This window comes from Melospiza melodia, chromosome 6, assembly GCF_035770615.1.
Source record: "Melospiza melodia melodia isolate bMelMel2 chromosome 6, bMelMel2.pri, whole genome shotgun sequence".
Classification (NCBI taxonomy): domain Eukaryota; kingdom Metazoa; phylum Chordata; class Aves; order Passeriformes; family Passerellidae; genus Melospiza; species Melospiza melodia.
The window spans coordinates 23,053,630-23,076,192 of record NC_086199.1 but is presented as its reverse complement, the minus strand read 5'-3'; the positions used below and the strand labels follow the sequence as shown (position 1 = coordinate 23,076,192).

General features: G+C 40.8%; 1 protein-coding gene across 8 annotated transcripts in view; it reads left to right on the top strand.

Annotated features, from left to right (window-relative positions):
• TTLL5 (tubulin tyrosine ligase like 5) overlaps window positions 1-22,563 on the top strand; it is a 127,003-nt gene that overhangs the window by 18,395 nt on the left and 86,045 nt on the right. For 7 of the 8 annotated variants that reach the window (XR_010028298.1, XR_010028299.1, XM_063160255.1 and 4 more), the window contains 9 exons: window positions 3,545-3,646; window positions 3,768-3,859; window positions 5,920-6,027; window positions 14,009-14,090; window positions 14,980-15,041; window positions 15,735-15,826; window positions 18,644-18,685; window positions 21,479-21,592; window positions 21,963-22,054. Coding sequence is in view for 6 of the 8 variants with exons in the window: in XM_063160255.1 (XP_063016325.1) it covers window positions 3,545-3,646; window positions 3,768-3,859; window positions 5,920-6,027; window positions 14,009-14,090; window positions 14,980-15,041; window positions 15,735-15,826; window positions 18,644-18,685; window positions 21,479-21,592; window positions 21,963-22,054 (786 nt within the window). In the remaining 2 variants the exon portion in view is untranslated. The remainder of the gene's footprint in view (window positions 1-3,544; window positions 3,647-3,767; window positions 3,860-5,919; window positions 6,028-14,008; window positions 14,091-14,979; window positions 15,042-15,734; window positions 15,827-18,643; window positions 18,686-21,478; window positions 21,593-21,962; window positions 22,055-22,563) is intronic. The other variant, XM_063160257.1, reaches the window with a different exon arrangement.

Below are 22,563 nucleotides of genomic sequence, written 5' to 3'. Positions count from 1 at the left end.
TGCTGCTGTGAACTGCGTTACCTCTGTGTAACACATCTCAGATGACCTGGGTCAATGCTGTCAGAGAGGACCTTTCCTCCTGCATCATCTGCTCCTGCACCCTCTCCAGGTACATTGGCAGGTGAAAGAAGGTTCAGTCATTCATTTTTGAAAACTGGTGGTTAGAACTTGTGTAACAGAGAAAGCAAATCTCTATTCAGGCCAAACCAGAGTTGATATTCTTCTGATGGTGGATACAGAACAGACACTCATTCCTTTCTTGGCTACCTGCATAATATTTCACATTGTTAACAATAAGAACTGCTGGTTTAGATGAAGTGGGGACAGAAGAATGCACTAGAATGCACTGAAGTGACAGAAAACCTTCCTATCTGACTAGTAGTGGAAAATTCTACCTTTTCCTAGCTTTTTTTTCCACTTGACAAGTCATATAGAAGAATTAAAAGAATTAAGATTTAAAAGCACTGTGAATCTAATTGTTGAACCACTCATTCCACACACACTTTATCAGCAATACCTGTTAAGTATGTTGGGTCTCTGCATTGCAAGGCCTATGGAGTGGTCCAGAACTTGGACAGGAACAGACCACAGTGGGGGGAAAATGAGAGTTGCTGGAAGCAGAGTAAGAAGAGATGGTGTTAGTAAGCACAAGATAGTGTTTAGATAAGTTTCCCTTGATAAAATAGTCTTTTTTGGCTAAAGGGGGCCCCCCACATGTGGACAGTCCAGCCTCTGGTTTAGGAGTACTCCTGGATTCCTGTGTGGTTGCAGGCTCCCACATAGCAGCATCCACGAGTAATGCCTTGGCTCAGAAGCAGTCCTGTCCTGGCAGATGGGGATCTGGACTCGTGTACTTGTGCCTTCATCACTCTTTGGCTGGATTATAGCAATATGAGACACCTGGGCATGGAGCCTTTAGTGTTTAGAAAAGTAGTTCATGCAGAATATTGCAGCATATGCTTGTGGTAAATTCTGTTACTAGGAAAACATGAGGCTTGCCCTTTATTTTCTGTGCCTGCTTAGCATATAGTTTTTGAATTGCCTTTAGGATCTTGGCCCTTATCTTTTGAGTAACATAGAATCTATTCTTAGTAGTGGCCCAGAATGAAATTGGAAAAGAATGTTGCCCTTAAATGAAGTAATCTTCTAAAGGATTGTAAGATTCCTCAGGAGTTTATTCCAATTTCAGGTTAACACCTAGAAAAATTTTACAAGCACTGTTTTTCTATTTTTCACTATTACTGTACTAACCTTGGTTTCTCTAAAATAAAAGTAAATTTCTGCTGAAGGAAGACAGTCTGTAGCCTGCAAGTCTCTTCTCCTTCCTGGAGAGAAAGTGTGGTGGATGAGCAGCATAGTTACTACAGGGGCAGAAAGATACAATAAAGTATACTCTTAAAAGCTGCAGAACTGAAGAGTAGTGAAGGTGGTTGTGACTGGTATTTCAGAGTTAGTAACACTCTTCCATCTCATATGAGTGCAGAACACAGAAGTGTAGGGAGTGTGGGCTATTTGCTTGCACTGTACTTCTGAACTGTTACTACTTTGGCATCCAGAAGCTATTGATAGAAGCTCTAGAAATAGCTTGGATTTTCCATTTGCAGACTTGCACTTAGCATGAGGCTCGTCAAACCAGCTCTGGGTGAATGTATTAAACATAGGATTATGTTGTTTAAAGCTTGGGCTTTTTAGATAGTAGATATGAGTAATTTCATGTTTTGGAGGTTTTTGGTCCATTGCTGAAGTTGCCCATGATGTCCTTCAAGAAGATAGCATCCTAGCAAAAGAGAAAGCTTAGCTACTGGGATCTCTGGAACACAGTGAGATATCTTCTGAATAAACAATCCCCATGGAAATGTAAAATTCTGAGCATGGAGCTCAGACCACCTAGTAATTAAGGATGGTCTCGTAGAAGGAAGTTAATGCAAGCATTTGAAGGTACAGAAACACTTTTGTTTAGAGTACTGTCTGTCTGCCGGGGGTTCCTATTCTTTTATTTGAGGATGGAGAATTAAAAGCATAAGGTGAAAAACATGGTGAACCCCTCTGCTTGGAAGTACCAAGGGAGACTTGAAATGGCTCCTGGATTGTGCTCAGTATCTTCCAGGATCTGGCTGAAAGTATATTTCAACAAATACTTCTGGTATGCTGCCAGTAAATGATTGTTAAGATGGAGATTATGAAATCATAAATAAGAACCAAATATATGACAGGGCTTTTGTCACTGTTTTCAAAACAGAAGTGCTAAATCCAGGAAACTTACAGTTAAACTGAAAAGAAATTCAAATACTTTAAGCTGTGGAAATATGTGGAAAGGGGATCCAAACTTCCAAATGCTTTTGTTGCCAGCTGCTCTGACTTAGTACGTAGTTTAAGCTGAGAAAAATATTTTTCCCTCTTTTAACCTTGCTACTCAAAATTAGTTATATCACGAGGGGTTTGTTTCCCCCTCCCCTGCTTCCACACATGTATTTAAGAACAAGTTTAAGCATTTTTTGTGGAATTGCTGGTATAGTTCTTATGGCAATAGGTATTTCTCAAAATGGCTACCAAGTGAGGGCAGTAATGGCATAGTTTTAACTGAGAAATAAGGTCTTTTTGTTTTTTTGGCAGTTCTTTCTAAAGGAAGGATTATGGGGTTTTTTGTCTTTGGTGTTTGTTTGTTTGCTTTTGTAACGTGTTAGCTGCCTTTGTGTAGTTCAGCTTCTTCTGAGCTATGGGCAATAATTGGGAAAGGATGAAGAGAGATGACTATTAATGAAAAAAAATTGGAGGTGTATTCTTTTCTGAACATTATTTCATTGCATAACCAGATGATCCAACTTTCTCTCACTCTTCCATTTTTCCAGAATCCTGTCTCCTTTTTCCTGGGTTGAGGCTTCCCCCATATCTACTCCCCTTTTTGTGCAGCTAACCCTGCTGTGCTTGGTACATACTTTTCCTCTTGCTGGGGCTTCTTTGGGTAGCATGTGTTTAACTCTCCCCTCAGCCTTTCTTACTCCCCTTATCTCTTTTGAGACATTGGCATCTTAAGCTCTTGTGGTACAGGAGGACTGTCAGAGTGAAGGTGTTTTTTCTCTTGTTGGATTTTTTGAACTGTAGCATGCTTGCTGTTATGAGTGGTGGTGATTATCAGTGGCTCATACTGGTCATTCTACCTACCAGATGCTCTGGTTTCTCCCCTCAATTTTTTGAAATTGATCTTTCTCCAAAGTCTGAGACCTAAAATATGTATTGAATCAGGATTATATGTAGTGTAAGAAAATGATTCCAGTTGGGCTAGATTACTGTTGTAGTTCCTTTCCAGCTGCAACTATTCTATTGCATTATATTCGCATTCTATGGCATTATTTTTTCTTGATGTGTCCTTTGAGGATAAATTGTATTTTGCATTTGATGAAGTCTCATTACATGCATTCTCTCCCTGGGTGTTGCTGTTGAGTGGTCTGTATGGTGGTCTGTGATTTGTAGTGACATGCTTGCTGTATTTAGCAAGAATGCCACTTGCTCAAGAAATACTGTGAATTTTTATTCCTCTTTACAGATTTGCAACAGTGAGGTATGACCAGGCATCCAAGAACATTAAAAACCAGTTCATGCATCTGACCAACTACAGTGTCAACAAGAAGAGTGGAGATTATGTCAGGTACTTGGCTGGAAAATGGAACCCATTCTTCAGAGGTTGGGTCAGTTTACCTGAGTTGGTCTAATGCTGATCCATAGAGGTAGGCCAGTGGTGTAAGTCTCCTCCTTTCATTTATTTTTAGCTGTGATGATCCTGAAGTAGAGGATTATGGAAACAAATGGAGCATGAGTGCAATGCTGAGGTACTTAAAACAAGAGGGGAGAGACACTGCAGGTCAGTAAAAATCTTGTTCTGTTGTTTCTTTGTTGGATCTTGATCATCTCAGTAGTGTGAATTGTAAGAAGTCAAGGAAGTGCCCCAGTGAGTCCCACTTAGCACCAGAGCAGGGTGGAGGGAAGCATTGTTCTTTACTCATGAGAGCTGTGCATTTATTCCCTATCGCCAGAGATAAGGCTTAACCCCTTCCTTTTTGCAGCTAGTGTTCTGAGACTTTCTCAGGGTGTGTTTCTTAATATTTTACCTACATTTCCCCTTTCTTAAGGTCATTCCATTCGTTCTAAAAGCTTCCCTCCCTCTACTGCTCCCATGGCCTGTTCGGTCTGATGAGTGACCAACCTCTGGACAGCTGTGCCAGTTTGAATGACTCTTGGATGTGGTGTCATCTTTCCATGGCTCAGGTTTTTGCTGGGTGTTTTCATTTAGTCTGTGTTTCATATACAGTAGCTCCCTCTTCCACACCTTTGCCAGGTCTGCTGGTAGTAACTGCATCTGCAGAGCAGAATCCAGGTATATCCTTAAAGGGATAATTTACCTGTGATACTGAGGCATCAGTAAAACTACTGATAGCAACTATGGCCCATATTGCTAATGTTGCCAAGGAACACTCAAATGTTGGAGAAAGGGATTTGAATCTGGCTTTCAGATGGAAGTAGACTTTTTTTCCATCATGTGTGTGCATGGCAGTCCAATCCCTTGCACCATATGTGTTCAGCCTGTTGTGAATGTGCAGTTATTAATATTAATACATCTCCACTCCTCACCCCAACCTCAAGTATAAAATATACACTCTTAATTAGTAAGCAAACTACTGAGCAATGCAAGCAGATTTCTTTAACTGTTCATTACAAGACGCGCACCTTTCTCTGATGCATCTGGTTCTGGCCATAGGGAGGCAGAATGCTGGCTGAGAAGTGCTGGCCTTGTCTGGGCTGGCAGGGTTTTTGTGCTCTGGGTTGTTTATGTGTGCTGGGATGTTTCCATGCTGTGTTGGTTCCACTTAGTTGTTTTCTGGTACAGAAGTTCACATCTGAATTTGCTTGCATGATCTTTCTGTAATTGTTCAGGTCCCTGCATGTCATCATGTGAGCATGAGAAATAGTAATTGTAGAACTAAAGTAAACTCTCTAGTCAAGTGGTTTCTAAAAGATACTCTTTGAAGTAGTGATTGCCAGATGTCTCTGTGGATTTGCTTGTGCTCCCTTTGAGGGATGGGGAAGGCTGTCCTTTCATCTTTATTAACTTCTGAGACTATGACTCCAGTATTTGTTCATTTCTCCTTTCTCTCACTTTTCTATTTCTTGTCCTTGAAAACAAAAGCAGTGTGGTGTTCTTTCTATCGCATGACTCATCCCAAGTCCAGTGTAGAATGCAGGTCTATGTCTAATGCACATCTTTTCTTGCCTTTTGCTTCCTCTGTCTGCTTAGACTCCTGTTCCTGAGCTCTTCACAGGCTCATGCAGGAGCTGGAGAGTGCTTTCTTACTATCTGTTATCTATAGATCAGCAGGACTGGGAGCTATCACCAGTCACAAAATTTTGAAGAGATTTATGAACTTTGGTTTGGGAACAGCTGCTTTAGAGGAAGGTGCAGTGTCACAGAACAGTTATCTCATAAAAGTTCACAAGAAAAATTTTTCTATCTTGGTGCTATGGCTTATTCTCTGTAGTTTGAGGGCTTATCTCACTAACCCACTCCTGTCTAACCTTTGTTTAATCCTTCCTATACTCTGAGTGGGCAGTGGTCAGACTCCAGCTGACTTGTGCTGGTGTGTTTGCCATATGTTTGTTTACCTGCACTGGACATATACTCACGTTTATCATTCTCACATTCTCATTTGTGAGTATTTTTGCACTAAGATATGTATGCATGTCTTTTACTTAGGCTTGCATGGATTTCCAAGCATCATTGCTTTGTCATCCATAGGGTCTCATGTGCTTTGATTCACAAAGGTGTATCTCCATTTGCATATTCTCATGCCTTCCTGGATATTATATATTACTTCACAATCTACTTTTTTCCTTTTTCCTCCTCCTCCCCCCCTCCCCTCCTTGCAGCACTGATGGCCAGCGTGGAGGACCTGATTATCAAGGCTCTAGTTTCTGCTGAGCTGTCCATTGCATCAGCTTGTAAAAGTTTTCTTTCACATCGTGGCAGCTGCTTCGGTAAGACACTGGGGACATCTTTGTTGATTGCCTGCTGAGTTCTGTTTGGAACCTCCAGCTTTGTCATGCTAGAGAGAAAGTGCATTCCCTAGTGCAAGAAAGCTGGATGCTATTTTGGTTGTTTTGGTTTTTTGTTTTTTTTTGGGGTTTTTTTTTTTAGCATAAGTCTCGGTGAGGGCAGGGGGCATCAAATCTCATTTCACCCTGTGTCAGCATCATTGATCAGAGACTCGTGCAAGAAAATGAAAATAGGATTATGAAAAAGGACTTGAAAGGGAACTTGGGGAAGTGCTGGAAAGTTGGTGATTTACCAGTGCCCTTGCAAAGAATGGCTGTGGGTGATTAAACACGTTTTTAGAGCATTTGCTATTTCCTCCTGAGCCAGGTAGCAGTGTAGTTTTGCCTTTCCCCGGTGCGTGTGAGGACGGGGAGAGCCGCGGGCGGTGCCGGTGCGGGGACGGGGCGGGCGGTGCCGGTGCGGGGACGGGGACGGGGCGGGCGGTGCCGGTGCGGGCGGTGCCGGTGCGGGCGGTGCCGGTGCGGGCGGTGCCGGTGCGGGGACGGGGCGGGCGGTGCCGGTGCGGGGACGGGGACGGGGCGGGCGCCGCGCGGGGGCGGCCGAGGCCGCTGCCGGGCCGGGCGGGCGCTGCGGAGCTCCCTGCCAGCGCAGGCTGGGAGCGGCTCCAGAGAGCAGCGCCTGGTACCGCAGTGTGCCTTCTCCCGCTTTCCAGTGGCTGCTTCCCAACCTTCCCTGAAGAGGCCTCCTCCTGCTCCTAGCCGTCCTTCACTCATTGGATGCGTGCACGGAGATGAAGTCTCAGTCAGTGCTTAAACCAAAGGCCAAGCTTGGCTTAGGCTATCCTGTGTTTAGGTATTGGGGCTTATATTTAAACTAGCTGTGACAGGTCAGATCCCTTTATGTGGTCCTTGAGTTGCACTTAGATACTGATAATTCTGCAACTTTCAACACTCCAGCATAAATGCATCTTTGGATATTTGAGAGTGATAAGACAGTCAGGAATCAAGGAGCTATGACTGATAGGTTGTTTAGTTGCCTCACAAAACTAGCTACCTCTCCGACCATAGTTTCTCCTGACTGACTCTGATGCCTTTGTAAGTTGAAGGACCTGGTGATACATGGGGATTTATGAGTAAGATAATAGTCTCAGTGAAATGGCACTTTATTGGCTAGTTGAAAAAAAGACATGTCAAAACCACTTTAGCTGCCCCTTTTTTTTTGGCTTCTCTCTTTTCCTTCCTCAGTTGTGTCTCCAGAGCTGTGTATACGGAAACTAATGTTCCTAATGTACTTTCTGCTGGGCCTGGCTCTGAGGTTATCCCACTTCCTGCTGCCTCCCCAGGGCTGCACTAACCACCCTCTCAGATGCTCCCCCACAAATAAACTGTTTTGTTCCATTTGTTTCAGTGTAAACATAAATTAAGAGCTTCCCAGGAAAGAGAGCTTAAGTAGGAGCCATACTGCTTCCCTAGGGAGACTTAGGCATTTCCAGAGCTCAGTACTTTCTGCCACCTTCCCCCCACAATTAAGTGATGGTCCTTGTCTCAAGGATTTGAACTTCCATCATGTTGTATGGTTCATTTGTCATCTGTGTGTGTGTCTTTTTCTGACACTTTTGGGTTGTATGGCTTTTAACCTTGTAAATATTCAGTTTTTCTAGCTGGTAGTGTTCATAATGGTTCAGATCATAGTTGTTAGCATGAAGGAGAAAGCTGCAAAGGAAGACTTCAAGGCAGCATGTTGAGTCTCAGACAAGAGCCTTTTTTAAATTTTTTTTTTTTCATTCTGAGCTGTGAACAATGAAACTGAGTGTGTGTCCTGAGGAGGGCTGATCATGTGAAAAGTATCTTAGAAACCTTTATCTGAAATTCAGATGCAGAGATGGGTCTTGTTTGGAAAACTCCTAAAAAATATAACTAAGGTGTATTCTACTCTAGTGCTTGTAATGCTGTTATAGTGAATAGAACTCCTGTATAATTGCTGTTTTCTTCCTAAAAAATTAAATCACAATTACTTATTTGTCCAGATGAGGTTGCCCACTTTATTTCTCTAATTGTTTAGTACTGCACTGATCCTTCAGTTCTTGCACAAGTAAGTTTTTATATGTACTGTACTTGTTTCCTGGATTTAAAGGATGAGAGTTTATTCATGGCTTCTTCATTTTCTGGGACTGGTGAGACAGGCTGATTGCTGCTACCAATGCATGCCTAGAAAGAGAGAGTGCTAGGTCAGGAGGGTCCTTTTTCTCATGTCAAAACAGAGTGCTGGTGACAGTTTGTGTAAAGAGTGGGTTCCATTTTGGTCATGTAATGTGAGCTATTTACTGCATTCTAGTAATAATCAAAGGACTTCGGATGTTCAGTTTTGTTCCTCTGAAGTGCATCACAGAAGCACTGCAAGTACTACATGATTTTGTTGTCTTGTTCATACACTGTTATTAACAAAGTGATCCCAGTCATCTATTTTGTTCTTTGTAATTAGCTAATAATTCCTTATGTAAAATTAATCTTGTAGTAAAAATTGTTTCAACCAATTCCAGAGTAAGTAATTCCAGAGTAAGGGCATGCTGCAACTCTCCAGATCACTGCCCTGTCCTGAAGCTGGTCACCAGCTGAGTCAATGGTCACCTCTGGAGCCTTCTTTAAGAGACAGATAGATAGATTTTGCACTTATTTAAGGGATGTGACATCTCAGTGTGGGAACAGGAGGTACAATAGGGCTGCATATGCCCAGGATGATTACAGACTGCGTTTTTCTCCCTCCTGAAGTAAGCATGGCTGGGTAGGCTGGAAAAGGCAGTGAGGCCTGCTTTCAGGCAGAATGAAAAATCTCCCTGTGGGATTGGTTTAGTAGGGTAGGAAATGAAGGTGACTGGGTGCAGCACATATTTTTGCCAGCAGCCAGGTAGCAGCATTTTCTGCACTTGCTGAAATGTGAGCCTAAAGAAGCACCAGATTGAAGTCCTCTTGTTTCATTTATGTTCTAGGAAACCCAGCTGTGACACTGTTGAGCTTGTCTGCAATTAAGAAGGCCTGCCAGGATAGGGTAATGGGCATATTGATCCCACCAAAGCAATGACTTTCTTATTTAGCTGCTTCTGTGTCTTAAGGCTGAATTGGTCAGGCTTTTGCTTTTAATCACATCTATATTGAGATAAAAGCAAACAATGCACTGTTGTATGACTTGAGTGGGGGTGAGCTGGAGCTAAATGCTTTAAAAAGTCTTCATTTGTGCCAAATCACCAGTTTCACAACTGCCTGTGTTGCTGTTCTTCATGAACATTTAGCTTTCTGAGTGGTGGCAGTTGACCTATTTAGGGGAAGCCTTTTGTAGTTTTGAACAGTGCTGACCTGCTCCATCGTGAGTTTTCCAGGGCACTAAAAACTTGAGATTCTTAAGGAGTTTCTGTACACACTTACTTGATGCGAGGTGAGCCTATGCTTAGTGACTTAAGTCAACCATACATATACCACACATATTTCCTGTGTTTTTCTAGTTTCTTACATGACATGTCACAGAAAAGCTGAACAGGGATTTCCTTATTTCCTACCGTTACCTTTTTTTTTTTTTTTTTAAATGAAGCTTAAAACTGTTCTTAGCATCAGTCTTTGCTTTGAAGCCAGTATGTAAAGATGCCATTGGAATCTGAAAAAGGTTGTAGACTCCTCTGGCTACAAGCAGATTCAGGAGGCCTGTACCCTTCATGACAGGTGTTTTGATGATCTGATTGATGAGGTAGATTTTATAATGTAACTGTATCTTCAAATTTGACTAAACTGTCAGCTGAGTGTGAGGGGTAAAATGAGTTCAAGGGATAGGTCTTCTAGTCGTAGCTTCTATAGGAACAGGGGGTCTATCCCTGCACTGTTTTTCTTACTTGTCACTTCATGGCTCTAAGTGGTACCTGTCTGATATTGATTATTTAGGACCCAGAGCTTGGTTGAAAGACTTAAGATCCCTGTTGCTGCAGAAACTTTCTTTAGGAAGTTGTTCTCAGCTTAGTAGCACCAGTTTTCTTCCTCAGAAGGCTGGAGCAGACCTAAAAAGCTTTTATGGCTGTTTTTGGGGGACTTAAAAAATGACCAGCACTGTCAATTTATCGTCAATGGACTTGTGTTATCAAAGTCAGAATCAACCCTGGCTTCTCATTCTGTCTTCTACTACTACTGGTTCCTGTGGTGGCATTAGGGTCTTCGCCAGATAGATGACATCAAAGTGAGGAACACCAGTTTATTCTTGCCTCATGGCTTTCTTGGAGTGTAAGAGCTTGAAATGGGAACTAATGAGGTTGGGAAACATGCTCTCTTTATCCTTCACTTCATGTATCCATCTAGAGAGTCAGATGGCTTTTATTTTAGTCTACCTGGTATTGTTTTGTTAATTTGTGCATTTGAGTTTGTTGAGGACCAAGTAGCCACGTATCTACTCTTAAGTTCCTCAGTGCTGGAAGGGAAGTTAAGTGGTTACTGGAATATTAACCTCTGCTCACTCTGGTATCACACACTGGGTTGAACAAGTTTATGCCTTGTGGGTGATAATTTATTTACTCAGTAAGATTAGGATTGCAGAGGCAGCTGAATCTGCACCAAGACTCCCATTCTTTGATGTTAGCCTTGAAGCTACCTGTCCCCTCTTATTGGGTCCTTTTCTGTAATAACATAGAGATAAAACCTTTCTCTGTTAAAATAAAATTCTCTTAAAAAGAGAATTAAACCTTAATATAAAACCAGAATTAATAGGAAGGAAAAATTGAAGACTTGAATTTCAGTGGCAAAATTTCCTTGCATTAGAAATGTCTGTTACTATGTTCCTACATAAAATGAGGAGATAGGTTTCTATTGCATTATCAAAAAAGAGTTACATGCTGTGCAATTTTTTCCCACTGTTTGTGTCCCTTCATAACATCAGGTTGTCTCCATTTAATTGTAGAGTATGTACTTTGCAGTAAAGCTTTTTTCCCCTCTAGGAAACAAGCTGCAAAGAAAGACCAGAATTACAGTGACCCTTTAGGAACTGAGCTTATTCATGCTGTGGAAAAACATGAAAAATTTCTTTATGCTATTGTGCTATCACTTGTGACTTAGTTTCTGTACTTAGAGAGAATAACAAATTCTTTGGGGGTATTTTGTAAAAGAGAATGCTGGTGCAGTCTTGGAGAGGATTGTAAGATAAACTTGGAATACATGGGAGTTTACCAGAACCAAAAAGCCTGAGACTATCTCTGTAGCCTTTGTCTTAGTCTTAGATAATGTCATTGGCAAAAAAAATCTCTGGCTGAGCTGTTGCTGTTAGACTGCACACTGAAGCTAGGCCTTCTTTTGGGAGTGGGAAGCTCAGTCAGCAGTGACTTCTCTTTGGGCTTTAGAGGAGGAACAGGCAGGCTGTTCCTGCTGAGTCTTGGAAACAGTTGGTACCTCCTGGTATAATTCCAGTCTTTACCAAACCGTAGGGGTGAAACATGCTGTTGTGGATTCTAGTAGCAGGAGAAGGCACTATGGAAACTTGGTATCTTGGTTTCTTCTGTTCTTCCCTTATAACAGTAGTGGCACTAGGTGGCTTGTCATGAATCTAGCATTGCCACAGTGTGAGGCAAGTTTTGCTCTTTCAGTTGTTGTTCTCTTTACTCTCTCTGCAGAGGGAAATGGCAGCCTTGCTGAAGTTGGTAATTGCCGAGGATATACTTTTAATTATCCTATGCTCGTGTGACTCCACATCTTTGTCCTGCCTGTGTATTTTTTATTTCAAGTGGTAGTGGAGTTTCACCGTGGAAGGGTACTGTGACTACTGTGTTTTATCTAGGAAGTGCATTTTCCAAATGTGGAAGAGGGCCAGCAAGATATTTCTGAGTAAACTTCTGACTGTTCTTAGCACAAAGATCTGCTCAGCCTTGCATGTAATCTATGAGGCTTGATTCAATTGCCAGAACATGGATATTATGTAGCTCCTGATGCCCTGAGGCAAGCAGAGATATCTCTCTAGGGCTTGTAGAAGTCTCAGAATATGTGAAACTTGGGGCATTATGGAGCAACAATGGAGACTTCCTAGGAGACCCTAAGTCATTGCAAGTGGCTTTAGAATCTGTGTTTAACAATGGAATTGAGTCAACAGGGATACCCTGAAGAACTTATTGTCCTAGTAAATAAGGCAGACACAAGGGAAAGGAATGTGAAGCTCCAGCAGCATGGTTAGAGCTAGCTGAGGTCGAAAGGTTTCCCATGTGTATTTGAAAAAATGGACAGAATGACTAACTGGGTGGGAAAGATGGAGCTTTAAAGAGCCAGCAATTTGCAAGAGAATTGTGTGGGAGAGGAGCACAAAGTCAGAGGAGCCAAAACACTAGGAAAGGGCCTCCGAGGGGCCAAGGAAGGGAATGGCCAGCAGCAAAAGAAGTAGGAGCTAGTCAAAACAAAATGCACTTCTTCCTGCCTGGGGCTGGGAGGCTGCAGACCAGCAGCTGCTGCAGGCCCACTCATTGCTTCTCTGCCTTGGGCACGAGCTGCTGAGTTTTCTGTGCTGTTAATAGTCATGGGTCTTCACCAAACCTGAGACTGTACTTTGAAATAATGTATTAAAGTAATTTGGAAGTTTCTCCTGGTCAAAATGCTTTACTAATATTTACCCTTACTATCCCCACCTTCTCCTTTTCCCTCTACGGCAGCCATTCCTGTCTGGGGAGCAAGAGAGCAAAATGTAGGTTCAGCCTCATTTCTTTGCAGTGAAGCAGTTCTTTAACTCTCTGCTGTTTTTGTTTCTCATTCAGTGTCTGGCTACAGACTCTAGAAGAGTGAGCAGGCAATGCTCACTCTTCTGCCTTTCCCTCCTTCCAAGCCTCCCCCCTGACCCTAGCTCATTGACTTCCCATTTTAAGCTGCATGAGCTTTTGCACAGCTGCCTGCATAGGAAGATCTTGTCAAGCAGTCCAGCTCCCCAGAGCCAGCATCAACGTCAGGCAGGAGACAAAAGGCCAGGGCCAGAACTAAAGGAAAGAAACATAGCAAAGAAGTTATCCTGCTTTTATTTCAGGCACTAGGGAACTGGTTAATTCCATGAAAATCCTTCTCTGCCAATACCCTGTTTTGTGGTGTTTAAAAAAAAAAATGTTTAAGTTGCCTTGATGATTACAAAGTCTATTTCTTAATGCTGAAGGAAGGAATTGCATGCTTCTGATTTACACTCCTCTTTGTGCATCCTTCTTGCAACTCTTTCCAAACTAGAGAAAATGTGTATAGAGAGTGAAATAGTAAAATCAGATTTGGAATGGGAAGCTGGCTCCCATCTGACCTGTGTAGAGCAGAACACATCTAGCAGATGTAATATGTTATGACTGGTTTAGAAACTAAGGAAAAAATATTTCTGTTGTGGTTTGCTTCAAAGTGGCAAGCTATCAATAAGCTAAAGTTATGGAAGGTTGTCCATGTAGATGGAGTTGCTGAGGAGAAGTCTGCTGTAACCCCATGGGATGTTGCAGAAAACATATAGGAATAATTTAAAAGAAACTGATACTTGAAAAAAGCAAGATTTTCTCTAGCTGACTGGAACAATGAATAAAGGGATTAAAAAATGGACAGGAGAATGAAATTTTGTTGTTTCCAGGATCCCTTGGAAGAAGTAGATTTAACCTGCTATGCTTGTGTCAATTCTATGTGAAAGCAAGTGGTAGGGTTCTGTATGAACTACAGCTTGTGAGCAGTAAAGAGTTTTTTATTTTTCTACATAATACTTTCCTAATATTTTTGTTCCCCTGTTCCCCCCCCCTCCCCCAGGGCAGAATATATTTATGTTTAATTCTGAGGATGTGAAAATTGCTACTTGAGGAATGTTATTATTTGTTCATCCCTAGAGAGTTTACTGGATTTAACATGTATAATTTAGTTTCTACCAGGTCATTTCTATCTACTGTTGGACCTTATGTGAATGTTTAAGGATGCAGTGAGGTAAACTTGGTGTCTGCTGTGTTTTCAGAGCTCTATGGTTTTGATGTCCTTATTGATGACACTCTGAAACCCTGGCTGTTGGAAGTGAACCTGTCCCCATCATTGGCCTGGTAAGTGATTCCCAATATAATATTAGGCAGGGACTGTTGCTGGAGATGGTTGTCTTGGAAATGTGTGGTCCAAAGAGGGCATGGTTTCCTGATGCCTGCAGATTTTGTTCCACAGCTGATTGGCAGAGAGGATACTCCTTTGCTTTTTTCCTTTGGATAAACAAACTTACTGCAGCAATAGGTTTTGAAAGAGCCCAGTTGGGATTCCATTTACTTTTTAATTATTTCTCTTCCGTTGTCACTGTTAACGATTCATAATCTCTCATTATAGATAAATTTTGGAGCTCTGTCAGATTATTGTGTTGGATTTCAATCTTCTTGGCTGATAGAATCTTTTTAGATTTTGGAGTCCAAGCAGAGTTCAATCAGTTGCACTTTACTCGAGTATGTAGAGGAGTTCTTGGGCTCAGTCTAGTACTCTAATCAGATAAATGCTAAAGAGTGAGTGTTGACTTGGCCCTTATGCTCACCCTCATGCTCTAATGGAAGTTGAGGGTTTATTTTGGTAGATATCTCAGCTATAACTTTATGTGGAAGAGGCATAGTTAAGTGTAGTTTTTAAGAATTCTACAACAGTAACTTTTATCTACTTCATGAAATGTAACATACGTACATTCAAAGAAAATGCTTCTAGCCCTAAGGAGAGTTTAAACAAAGCTGTATGTGTCTGCATTAGGACACTAAAAGCTGTGGAAAAAGGATAAACAGATTAAGCCATTGCTGTCTGATCTTTACCTATGTATGTGAAAATCACCTAATTTTTTTCTTGTTTTTACCTGTTTTAAGAAGGCAAGGAAGCTTATTGGAAGATATACTAAATACTGATGCATTCCTCTCATGTAATGCCAGACAAATAATTGCTATTATCCTCTGTTGCATGTGGGGACAGTGATGCTCCTTTGGACCTGAAGATCAAAGCTAGCATGCTTTCAGATATGTTCACTCTTGTAGGTGAGTGAAACAAAAAAATCCTTCAGTCTTTCCCTCATTTAAAACCAGTTAAAGGTAGGTTCATGAGTTGCATGTTACTAGATGAGTATAATAGGTGTGAACTCTAGTTAAGGAGAGCAGCTGTATTTAGCATTGAGAAGTGATATATGGACATTTCAGCTTCAGAATAATCATCTGTTTGTGATGCTTAGGTCATTTTAAGAGTTCCTAATTTGGTGTTTGAAGACACTGCTCTCTTTAGCTTTCAGAGTTGGTATTCATGCATTTTTAAAGTTGAATGTACGGGTTTTGGTTGGGTGACTAGACTTGGAGTACTGTCTAGAGCACAGTATCCCTTGCATCTTGATTTAGTTGCTTGATGCAATTTGCCTTAGTACTGAAAGAAGTAAAATTGTCATCAGGTATGCTGCTCAGCTGTTTAAAAAACCAAGTCTGTGTCTGTGCATCTTGATTCAGTAACCCATTTATTGATTTAAGTACTTGGTCTTGAAGCAAGTTTTTTTTTCAAAAAATGTAATGCAATTACAGTTTAGGATTAAACAAAGCAAGGTATAAAAAAGAAAAGGATTCTTATTGGTCCTTGGGCAGGGACAAGAAGGTCTTGTATAGACTGAGATGGTGAACAGAAATGCTAGATTCATCTTTCAGGCTTTGTCTGTCTTCAAGTTCTCATGCAGCTCTTGGTGCCCATAGGCTTTGTGTGCCAGGACCCAGGCCAGCGGTCAAGCCGGAGCATTTATCATTCGTCTGAATCTGTCAGAAGAAATCCATACCAGAAGCTGCAGGTAAGTGACTTTTACAGGCCCTGGCTGAGGAGCATAGGAGGAAGTCATTCTCATAGAATTTGACTCATGGGTGAGAGAGGCAGTGAGTGAGATTATCTGGATTTCTAGCATAACTATGGAAGATGAAATCTTTACCTGTGGGGGTGGTGGGGCACTGAAACATGTTGCCCGAAGAGTTTGTGGACTCTATCCCTGGAGGTGTTCAAGACCAAGCTGGATGGGGCTTTGAGCACCTTGTTCTACTGGAAGCTTCCCTCCCCATGGCAGGGGAGTTGGATCTAGATAACCTTTAAGGTCTTTCCAACCCAAACCATTCTGTGGTTCTCAGGGGATACGCCTGCATTCTGGGCTGTTCAACCACTTTGATTTTGTTGTGGACAACAAGCTTCCAGGACCCTGGAGCTTTATGAATGTCTCTCCAAGACCTTCTCCTAAGTGAAAAACTTCTTGCATTTGAAGTTTAAGGCTTCTTTCCCATTCTCTTTTGGAATCTCACTTTCTTTCCCATGGATTATTGGACTGAGGCCTCATGTATCTTGCTGTGACTGCCCCATGTCTTTTCTGTTGAGGTAGTGCTTTCTCAGCACTGTAATGTGGAAGGACAATTGTTCTCCATCTCTTTTTGTCTATGAAATGGATTCCATAAATATCTTTGAAAATAGAGCATTCACAAAGGGGGCAGGGAGATCTGTTACATCACTTGGACTTTCAACTCATTTCTCCTCAGGCAAATAGGCAGATGGTGTTCTTTGACATCTCTGCAGCTGGTGGTGCTGTGATGGACATGCAACATGGCTGTGTAGCTCAAGTTCAGTTAGGAAATGTCAAGTCATTTTTGTTCAGTGACAGTGTACTAAGACACTGTGCGTTTTGGTATAGGGAAAGCTCACAGAAATTGCAATGTTTTGTCTCTTGTAAAACTCAAGAGTCTTTAGTCGCTGTGAGAGAGGTGAATAGCTGGTAAGATGAAATTTGAGCATCTTTAGGATGCATGTCTGAAACTTCTAAGACAGATATAAGCCTTAAATACAGATCACTCTGACTGTATAGGTGCTCTTTGTAGCAGACAAAAGGTACGTGAGATAAATTAGAAACCATTCAAAAGAATTACCCTTCTTAGAGTAATGGGATCAGATCCTGATGATTCGACAAAATTATACAAGACAGTCTCAGAAAATTAAGCTGTTGTAAAGAACTGAATTTTAGTGAGGCTTTCAACTTTGTTTTGCTTAACAAATACCCACAAAGAGATGTAAGGTTGGCCGGTTCAAAGTTGCAAAGATTCATATGACAGTGCATTGGTTATGAGACAGGATTAGGTGATTGCCCTAACTACCTATATTTAATAGGAACAGGTTTGTAATGCAGTCATAGTTTTACAGCATTTTTTTCTTAAGTACCTAAGTGGAAATCCCATGGCTAGATAGGTGTTTAGATCTTTCCATGGTCCCAGAATGTTTTAGCTTGTTCTTTGCTGAATATGTTCTATCTCAGATTTTTGGATTGTCAATACCTGTTCCAATTTTCTATTGCAAAGGCTATATGTAATCTTTTGGTTTTTCCTACCACCTTCATGATGTTTTAAGTTTTGATCATTCATATAGGCCATTTTTCATAATTGTAAAATTGCTGCTTGAAAAAGAACTGTTGGTGCCTGTGCTCTTGAGAGTGCTCTTGAATAACTATCTTGAGATGGTTACTCTCTTTTCTGAGTTTCACCAGACTGGACTGCAAGTTTCTTGTACAATTACTTTGGTTTGGCTCTTCAAACATTTCTCCCTCTAGGGAGATGAACAATTTTGCTGCTTCCATTGTAACTTCTTGTGGATTTGGGTTGGAGCTCTTTCAGTTAATTGCAAGCAATGGAGGGACCTTGATCTGTTTTGAGTAGGCCAACTGTACAGAGGAACTTGTCAGTAGTACAGCTAGAAATGATAGATAGGTCTCCTGAGAATCCTTTCTTCCACTATTTGCTCCTCTTGGGTGTTGGAAGAGGAAGACACTCTGAATACCACTGAAGGCAAGAAAAATCTCAGCTCTGATGATTGTTTGCTTTTGAACCTGTCCTTAAACTGGTTTTACTTGTAGGCCTGATACCAGGTAAGTAATACTTCTTGACATTCTGATGTTTCTACACCTGTGTTAGAATGTTAAGTAGTATTTTTTTTCTCCACAAGAACTGGAATATTGTTGATATATTTAAATGAAAGTACTTGCAAAACTTTTTTTACTTTTTTCCTCCCTCTGTTCTGTGAACAATTTTACTTGACAGCATCTCTTTCTCCTTGATGCATAGCTATTAAATATTTTTATATGGATGACTCTAAATTTACAAAAATATGAATTTCGCTCATCATAGTTGAGTTCAGTGTGCTTTTGAAAACCATATGTCCAGGTGCATTCTGCACAGTTGAGCACATCTGAGCTTAGAATGAATGCTGTGTTTGGAATGGGGACAGGATATATTTGTGCAGGATATAAGGGAGATCTAAGTGGTTAGCTTTATCTCTGGACTTCAGTTATCATAGAATCATAGAGTGCTTTGGATTGCAAAGTACCTTAAAGATTATCAAATTGCAACCCTACTGCTTGGACAGGGTCACCTTCCACTACACCAGGTTGTTCCAAGCCCCATCCACCTGTCTTTGAACCGTTCCAGGGTTGGCAAAACTTCTCTGATCAACTTGTTCCAGTGGCTCACCACCCTTTGCTTAGACTGTTTTGTTTAGGGTACTTGCCAGTCCTCAACAAGTCAGGCAGGGGTCGTAGTGTCTTGGAGAACACAAGATTTTTATTCTCTTTGTGTGTCTCTTGCAGCGTCCTGTGTCTGCACAGTCACAAAGAGCAAACAGCAGTTCAGTAAGTACCCTTCAGCTCCATCACCCATGTAAGGGCTACACTTTCAGATGTTACTGTGTGCAATGCTTTTGGCATTGTTAATCCCCAAATATATTTTACAGTTTGAGTAGCCTGGGGCAAGGGGGATGGGGGTGAGAGGGAAGTCAACATGAGGAGAGGATATGGCACTAGCATGTTTCCATGCAGCAAAAACAAATGTTGAAAAAATATTTACATCGCTTCTAGTAGCTTAAAAAAAAAAAAGTAGGTGAAGCTTGCTGAGAGTCAAAGTCAGCTGGATCAAACCCCTCAAAGTTTTTAAGACTACAAGTCTGAATGATAAGGTAAGCACAGGAGAATCTGTGCAGACAAAATTCAGGTGGCCCTACAAGAGAAGTAATCCTTTTCTTTGAGGCAGTTCTCTGAGGGACACTGCAAAAGTTTGAGAGTGAACTGGGTCAAAATAGATGCAGAAAAGAAAAGAAGGATTTCTTAAAGTTAATGGAAAAATATGGGACTATTTTTAGCCTAAGTGAGACTGATCTACCTATCTTAGTATTATGTTTGTTACCCTTACAAGCTGTATAGACAAATCAAAATTAGTTTACAATTCTAAGCTATTGGCCATGTGGAGACATGTTAGGCATTATTTTGCTGCTGGGCTTCCTGCACAAATGTAGTTGGAGTTATTATTTTTTAATGGGGCTTCCCCATCAGGAAGAAAAGGTAGATGGAATCATCTTGAGAACCTAATTCAGTCTGTTCCCTGCTGTTTGTCATTCTGAGTAAGTTTAGCTGAGGTTCAGAGGAAAGAGTATTACTGAATTACAAGGTTTTGTAGAGAATAAGAATGATCTTTGTGCCAACTGCTGTCAGTGCTTATTAAATTAGAATCATGATTTGGGAACCAAGGATACTTGCAGAATTGGAGATATACCAGAGTGGTTTGATTTATCTCTACTTTTATAGATAAGGTGGGTCAAAGAGGAAACAAGATCTCTGAAGTTGGAGACATTTCTGTGCTACAGCCAGAGGGCATTCTGTAGTGAAATATGGAAAAAACTGTGCAGGAAGTCCAAAAAAGAGAGTTTTCTCTAGAATTTTGACAGCCATGTAGTTTTGCTCAGGGAGGAGTCAGACCTGCCCAATACGTACACATACATTTACTATTTGTATTTGATGCAATCATCTCTGTTGTGTTGAGACAATGAAAATTATTTCATTGAAGTGTTTCCTTAGTAAAGCAGATAATTTAATAGATTGAAGAATTTCCTGTAATATTCTCTTGGAACAACAGTTCTCACATAAAGATGGATTGTTATGGTAGTGCCAGGAAATGAGAAATGGTTTTTAAGAGAAATGGTTTTTGCCTCTCAGGTTTTAGAGAAAGTTGTTAAGCAACATTTTTGAGCTGTGGAGTAGAAATGGAAGGAAGCTTAGAAAGAAAGACTTAAAAGTCTTTAAACTTAGTGCCATCCACAGCATCAAGCAAACCTGTTTGATTGCTGGCATTTTATTTCTTCTACAGATGTTTGTGTCTCCTGCCTTTTCATCCAGATTGTCTTGTTTTCTCCTATGTTTTTAATCAGACTTAACAAAATGTTACAGCTGGTACCTGCTATGTTTGTTTTTTCTTTGGATTTTTCTGTGCCAATCACTGCAGTATTACCTATTCTAGTGCCATGCCTGTTGCTTCATCTACAGATTCTGAGTAGCTGCTTCTCATTTCTGTTGAAATGGAGAGAATGGAATTAAATTCCCATAGTCTTTACAAATAAAGATGCTTCCTGATCTTGCCATGGAGGTTTTTTTTTTATATCTGAGCAGTATGGGATATTCCCTTGGACTTACAAACCTTAAGGTTTCTGTCAGGTTTTTGTCTTCTTTCTAGATTAAGGCTTTCTGTGCATTCTTTGCTCAGTATAGAGCTAAAATAAACTTTTGAATTCAGTAAAAATGCTTGAGACCTTCTCAGTAGACTCTTTTAATGCTATTTTTGCAGAGGTAGTTTATCTAAACTGAGCCTAAGACCATCTTAAATGTACTTGAGAGCAAGTTCAAAGATTTTTTTGCTTGGATTTTAAAATTTTATAATCCTGATGATTTGAAGACATTTTGAATTCCTGTTCTTTTGTTAGAATTGGCCAGGACTGCCCATCAGGTTAAAAATAAGCTTAGTGACACGGTCTGCAAATTATTGCTTATTTTTAAAAGTTTGCATATGTATGCAAATTTGCATGATGTATCTGTGTACATCTGCAGAATGTGTCTGTTAAGTGTGAGAAGTAGCAAGTTGAAATTGAGCAGTATAGCAACAGAAGAATAAAAGGCGGTGAACTTTTCCCTGCAGCTTTTATCTCACCGGGGAATCACAGTTCTGTTGTTCTGGTATAGCAGCCCAGCTAGAACAGAGAATCATGGTTCTGGTACCACTGATGTGTGAATTCAAATGTATTTGGTTCTTGTGAATGCTGACTCCAGTGCCCCTTGGGTGAGGATTTTCCTTATATGACATTGACTTTGCTGTTTTTGGTATGTCTCCTGTTTTTGCAGAATGGGCCAGAGGTGTAAACACTGGCAGTGATGCCTGAACTGTGCCTGCTGTGCTAAAATCTAGGAATCTGAGTACTCATATGTAGTGACACTTGGGCTGTGGAGTCTTCAACAGCTGGGGTGTGGAATTGTGAATTGTGGCCTGTAGTGCTCTGAAGTGTAGATCCTGCTAGGAATGGGGTCCTGGGATTTGAATGTAATTTTTTTAATATGAAAATTGAGAAAGGAAAAAAAAAAAATCTGGATTCACTGTCTCTGCAGCATACCCGTCCTCTGTCTGCTGGCGATGCTGACGTGAAAAGCTCGATGCCCTTAGGCAGGGAAAAGGCAGCAGGAAGGCACAACAGCTCTATGCTAGGCCTCTCCATGGAGGAGGTAAGAAGGCTATTAAATAGCTTTTATTTACCTTGGCTTTCATGCAGTATGTGGGGCTATTTGCTCAACAAATGGCAGGTGCATATAAATGAAAAATGTGAGAGAAGAAGAGTAATTTTTGAAACAGAATTTGAGTTTTACTGCTCATATTGCCTTGCCCACAATCATGCCAAGCAGAGATGTGCTTGAAGCAGTGATAGACTCCTTCCAAATTTAAATGCAAGACAAAATTCATTAAGGATATCATTATCTACTCAGTCCATTTTCAGGACTGAATAGTCTTTTTTTCTGAAATTCAGAGATTTTTGGAAGGTTTATTTTTCATTGTTATCTATTTTGCTGACTGTTCTCTATTTTTCTTTTTAATCAGATCAAAGTTCTTCGACGAGTGAGGGAGGAAAATGAACGGAGAGGAGGCTTCATCCGGATATTCCCTACCCCATTAACATGGGACCTTTATGGGTAAGAATAAAAATCTGATAGGATGGCACTGATGCTCCATGTTGAGAGATGTTCTATGTTAGAAATGTGTAGATCAGCTATCTTGGCATTTTAAAAGATGTATTAAAAGTTTTGGCAAAGTTTACTTTAGCCTTGAATATTCTTTTTTCTGATCCCTTGTTCAGAAAAAGGGATCAGCTGCTGCTTTGCATAACTGCACCCCATGGAAAGCTGTTGGACATTATTTCTGGTATTGCTTTTCTGTTATAATAAAAATGTCTTCCTTTCAGATTTTTGCTATCTACTTTAACATCCTCAAGCTGTGCACTGTGTACTCTTGTCATTAGGCCATAAATGCCCTATAGAACTCACTCCTTCTGAAAGTTATACTATATTACAATTTTCTATGTTTATTTTTCCAGTCTGTAATGTTTTCTGTCTCCTGCATCACCAGGAACTTCAGCTGAGAAATGATAGCTCTCCTCCTTTTGTCTTTTCTGTTGTGGTGCACCATGTTGTCTGAATTCCCT